This window comes from Bos javanicus, chromosome 13, assembly GCF_032452875.1.
Source record: "Bos javanicus breed banteng chromosome 13, ARS-OSU_banteng_1.0, whole genome shotgun sequence".
NCBI lineage: Eukaryota > Metazoa > Chordata > Mammalia > Artiodactyla > Bovidae > Bos > Bos javanicus.
In genome coordinates, this window is record NC_083880.1 from 17,795,229 (window position 1) to 17,800,509 (window position 5,281).

The 5,281-nt window shown below is 41.4% G+C and overlaps 1 protein-coding gene and 1 pseudogene across 1 annotated transcript in view; one reads left to right on the forward strand and one right to left on the reverse strand.

The window, feature by feature from the left end:
* Nucleotides 1-5,270, reverse strand: part of YME1L1 (YME1 like 1 ATPase) — a 29,583-nt gene extending 24,313 nt beyond the window's left edge. Inside the window, exon 1 of the mRNA XM_061435807.1 lies at nucleotides 4,303-5,270. Coding sequence (XP_061291791.1) covers nucleotides 4,303-4,335 — 33 coding nt within the window. The 5' untranslated portion in view covers nucleotides 4,336-5,270. The remainder of the gene's footprint in view (nucleotides 1-4,302) is intronic.
* LOC133259001 (cytosolic iron-sulfur assembly component 2A-like) lies at nucleotides 1,039-1,761 on the forward strand (annotated as a pseudogene).
* Nucleotides 5,271-5,281: the final 11 nt, after the last annotated feature.

Genomic DNA, 5,281 nt, shown 5'->3' on the forward strand with positions numbered 1-5,281 from the left:
CACTGGAACATAAGTTTCATGTCACAAGGGATTTCTTTCCTGTATTTTAATATTTCTCTTTTATTTATACATTAATTTACTGTAAAGTGTTTTTACATAATACTTACACACCTTAGATTTTATTTTTCTCTAACTTTCTCTATTTCATTCAATACTGTATCCCAGTGCAACAATAATGTACACAGTAGTTGCTAAATAAACATTTGTTGAGAAAATGAATAAACTAAATGGGCTCTTACTATATGACAGGTTTTATACTATATGCTTTACTTAACTCTCTCATTTAATCCTCGTAAGAGACAAACACGTTAGTTACTTCTATTTAACTGATGAAGAGAGCAAGAAATTAGATTCAATGTCATGTTTCACGTCATTCAGCAAGAAAGTATAATATTAGAGGAACGATTCTAACCCAGATAATCTGACTTCAGGTTCCACTTAAAGATTTTTCATCCCATGGTTACTGATGCAGAAGTCAAGTCATAATATTGTTATATGAAAAAAGCAAGCTATAAAACTTTATGTAACTTTTTTTTTAAATTATGCATACAGAACTTTCCTGGTGGTCCAGTGGTTTGATCCCTGGTCTGGGAAGATTCCACAAGCCACAGGCAATTAAACCAGTACGCCACAACTACTGAGCCCAAACGCTAGAGTCCGTGCTCCTCAACAAGGGAAGGCCTCACTCGCTCCAAGTAAAGAAAGCCCAAGCACAGCAATAAAGACCCAGTGCAGTCATGAATAAATGAATAGTATGCATACACATATTTGTATAGAGTTAAAGGGATGAAAGAAGTTATTCTAAAATGCAGTCTCTTGGAGTTGTGGAATTATGGGTGATCTTTATTATCTTGTATTTTTCTTTTCAGCATTTTTGGCAATGAGTGTGTATTAAGAGTCAGTAAGAAATGATAAGCTCTTTTAAAGCTGCAGGAATCAAATTAAGATACATATTTTCTGCCTATACCTTTAAAAAGTTTTATTTTACTTACTTATATTTCTTCCCATTCAGTAAAGAATTTAAACTGCTGTTTCCCTAGGTCCTCTGGAACAATGCATCTGGTCCCACCTATTATCTGCTTCCCTGGACCTTTAGGCTTGTCTTGGCTCATTTGAAGACCAGGCAGTTGATAAATCCTGAGGCTCGCTGCTCAGACTGACTCGGGTGGAATGTAAGAATGGGGCAAGTGTCTGGACTGCTCTCCTGGACACTGAGCAGAGTCCTGTAGCTCTCAGATCTCTCTGAGTGGGGAGCTGACCAGCAACCCCGCATCATGGAAGAGAAAAGAGCTAGAAGTTTATGACCTGATTCAAACTTTCTGGGACCCAGAGAAGCCCAATACTTTAGAAGAAATGGAAGTGGTAACAGAAAGTTGTGTGGAGGTTCAAGAGATAAATGAAGACGACTATTTGGTCATTATAAGGTTCACACCAACAGTACCTCATGCCTCTTCAGCAACTCTTATTGGGTTGTGCTTAAGAGTAAAACTTCAACAGTGTTTACCATTTAAATATATGTTGGAAATCTAAATTTCTGACGGAAACCACTCAACAGAGGAAGTTATGAACAAACAGATAAATGACAAAGAGCTAGTGGCGGCTGCAATGGAGAAACCCAACTTAATGGGAAATCGTGAAACAGTGTCTCCTTGCCCCTAAGAGCTGTTTTAAGAGCCACTAAACAGTAATCATTTGATATATTTGTTTAAACTCTTTGTAAAATGTAGAAGATTCACGTTTAATACATAGGTGATTTGTACCTCAGAGCATTTTTTAAAGGATGATTTCCAAGCAAGACTTAATTATAAGGTAGTAACCTAAGTCTGTTCAGTGTCCAACATTCTCAGGATTTGTAGCACTTAAATGATCAGCCAGAAAAATATTTTTTAGTTATGTTTAAGATGAGTCGCTATTTTTCTGATCCCTATGATGATATACCTGCTTTTCATGTCAAATATTTACCATGCCCAAATGTATTAAATCTAAATCACTCTGTAAAATAAATAAAATAGACATGATTCTTGTTAAAAAGAATTTAAATTGCTAAAACATGGTCTGATCTCTTCTCAATGAAAAACTTGACCCTCTGTCATACAATTTAAATTCAACTGTATTAAACCAATTAAGCAACCAGGAAATACAAATTGTGTTCTGGGCTTCCTGGTGGTGCAGTGGTAAAGAACCCACCTGCCAATGTAGGAGATGCAGGTTCGATCCCTGAGTCAGGAAGATCTCCTGGAAAAGGAAATGGCAACCCACTCCAGTATTCTTGCCTGAAAAATCCCATGGATAGGGGAACTTGGCGGGCCACAGCCCACGGGGTTTCAAAAGAATCAGACGTGACTGAGTGACTAAACATTACTATCTTCCACAGTATAAAATGCCTAAGAGTCCTACATGGCCCAGTTAGGACTGCCTGTAGTACATACAGCTCCTTCACTATCTCTACCAACATCACACACCACTAACTCCACTTAGCAATGATAAATTCTCCTAATATGGGATCTTCTTGATACCATGGACTTCCCCGGTGTCTCAGTGGTAAAGAATCCGCCTGCAATGCAGGAGACGCAGGAGTTACTGGTTTGATTACTAGGCTGGGAAGATCCCCCGGAGGAGGGCATGTCAACCCACTCCCGGATTCATGCCTGGAGAATTTCATGGACAGAGGAGCCTGGCGGGCTACAGTCCATGGGGTTGCAAAGAGTCAGACATGACTGAAGCAACTTAGCATACATGCACACTTGATACCAACTTCCTGCAGGTTCCAAAAGGTTTAATATTCAGAAGACCAAGTCAAATTTTTTTTCAAGTGATTGGCAGGACTCCACCAGACACTAGTAACACCTTCTTGCAACCAGCTGATCAAACCAGAAACATCTTTTTCCATCATCCCTGATGAAATTCTATTCTTTTTTCAAAATAAATCTCATACCCTCCTTTTCATAAACACTGTCACCCCTTAGCAGTGCATTAGCCCCTCTCTGGATTACTGCAATAACATCCTTATCTGAAAACACCTCCACTCTTGTTCTTCCACATTCTCCACACAGCAAGAAGCCAGTATTACTCTGTAATAGACTGTTTTGTAAATCTGATCATGTCACTCCTTAACATGTTTAAAAGAATTCAGTCGTTTCCAAAAAATTGTAAATGAAATTCAAAGTCCCGTATAACTCCCTGTATGATATGTCAAGTCCTCTTTCCAACCTCCTTTCTGTCATTGGCCCTTTTATCACCAACCAGGCTCTAGCCACACTGGCCTTATTTTTGTTCCTCCAATCAGCTAGGCTTGTCACGATCTCAGAACCTCCAGAGGTTCTGTCTATCTGTTCCTGTCTATTCACGGGGCAAACTCCTACTCATGTTTAATTTCACGTCATCATTAAAGTTCCATATTTTCTTTGTCCACCTAGTACATTACTGAAGCCCTATAAATAAATTACTTTTTTTTTTAACCCAACGAGTACTAGCAAAACAAAAGCGAGTGGAGGTTACACAAAGGGACATAATTATAATCTTAAACCAAAAAAACTAAAGAATGTCAAAGATATTTTGAAAACTGAATGTATACAAAAACTGTTTATTTGCAAAACTGTGAAGAACTCTCAAAAAAAAAGTTATCATCAAAAATGATTTTTAAATGAACTAAGAACAAAACAGTCACAGGTGATAACTCCTGAGAGAATTAAAAATAAAAACCCTTGGAATCTTTTTTCTCTGCTCTTTTGCTTCATAAATGGAAAGATGACAAGGAGGCTGAATCAAAATTTTAACTGCAAGTAATAACTTAAAATATATGTATTAGTTATTGTTGATAAAAAAAAAAAGAGAGAGAGAGACAAAGCATTCATAGAAGCTTGCAAATTTCTTCGCATGTCTGGGTTAAATGCCATTTAAAAAAGAGAGTCTGGGTTGTGAGTACCAGTCTCTGAAGACGCGGAAAGACAGAAAAGAAACATCACTTGCTCCCTCTACAGCTATGGTAGACTTTCCCCCTACCCACTCCCCAAACCCCACCCCAGAAATGCTTAGCACTAAACAGTGCCAGATGAATTTCCAGCAAAAATTCCACGCAATCAAATCGGTAAGCCAAGATCTCCATCACGTTCGTACTATACTTAGGGTTCTTCGTCAGCCTTTTACTCAGCGTCGCCCGATCTTTTCTCAACACCAAGACTCCAACTGGATTAAACACTTTCCTCCTACGACCCCTTAAGGGAAACTGCTTCCAAGAAACGCAAATGGCAAACAGCCCGGAGCAGGGCTGGGACAGAAAAATAAACTGGATGCCGGACCCACCTGGGGCTGCACGGTGCTCGACAGGGAAAACATCTTCTCCAGGCCGTCAGCGACCTCACCCGCCTGCCAAAACTGTCCCTCTTCTCCGGTCCGGCGGGGAGGCGCTGAGCCCTCTTTTCCCTTCCTTTTCTCTCTCCGCGCCCTCACTCTTCCTAGAAGCGGAAAATGGCCTCCCCAACCTACAGCTGCTGCAACGACAGACAACCCGCCCCGGAAGGCAAGGCGCTAACGCACCAGTACTTCCGGGGCAGGTGAGGTCGCCACCCTGGGCAGCTGACGTCCCCGAAATAGTTCACTTTCACATTAAATAATACACGCGCCGGAGCCCCAAAGCTTTCTGGCTGTTGTTTTCTTTTTAAAGAGGAACGGCATCCACCCCGTTAAATCTTCCTCCAGCTTTCTTATCAATACTTCCGACATATTCTCCTGTTGTTACTGGGCCTTGAGCCATAATAAGCTCTTTTGCTGCAATTTAGTGCTCTTTATCTTCCCCACAATAAATAAAAAACTTCCTGTTCCAGATAGGCAAGTTACACCCAGTTAAAATGCCAAATTACAGGACCAGGCATGCGCTTCCTGCTCTCCACATGCGCTTCCAGTTTCTCCACATTCTATGATTTCACTGGTCACGGATTCACTGACCAGACCGAACTGGTTTACATTTCTCCCGCGGGTGAGAGGCCCCAAAGGAGTCTGGTGGGTTAGTGCAGGCCCCAACAGCCTCCTTTGGAGATCGGGATAAAAAACTCTTCAAGTCCGGTTATTCAAATTACAGCCCCCAAAGTCCCTTTCCCCATAGGCCAAAAACTGTCGTGCCGTCCCCAGTCAGTGCGAATGAGGTAAATCAGCCGCCGTCAACCTGGGGCAGCCTGTGGTAGATTCAAGAAATTCCCGGAAGCCCCGCCTTCACGTCCATCGGCTTCTGCGTAGGCAAAACGCAGGTGACGGAGGCGGAGAGGCGCATGGATGGGCGTGGCGT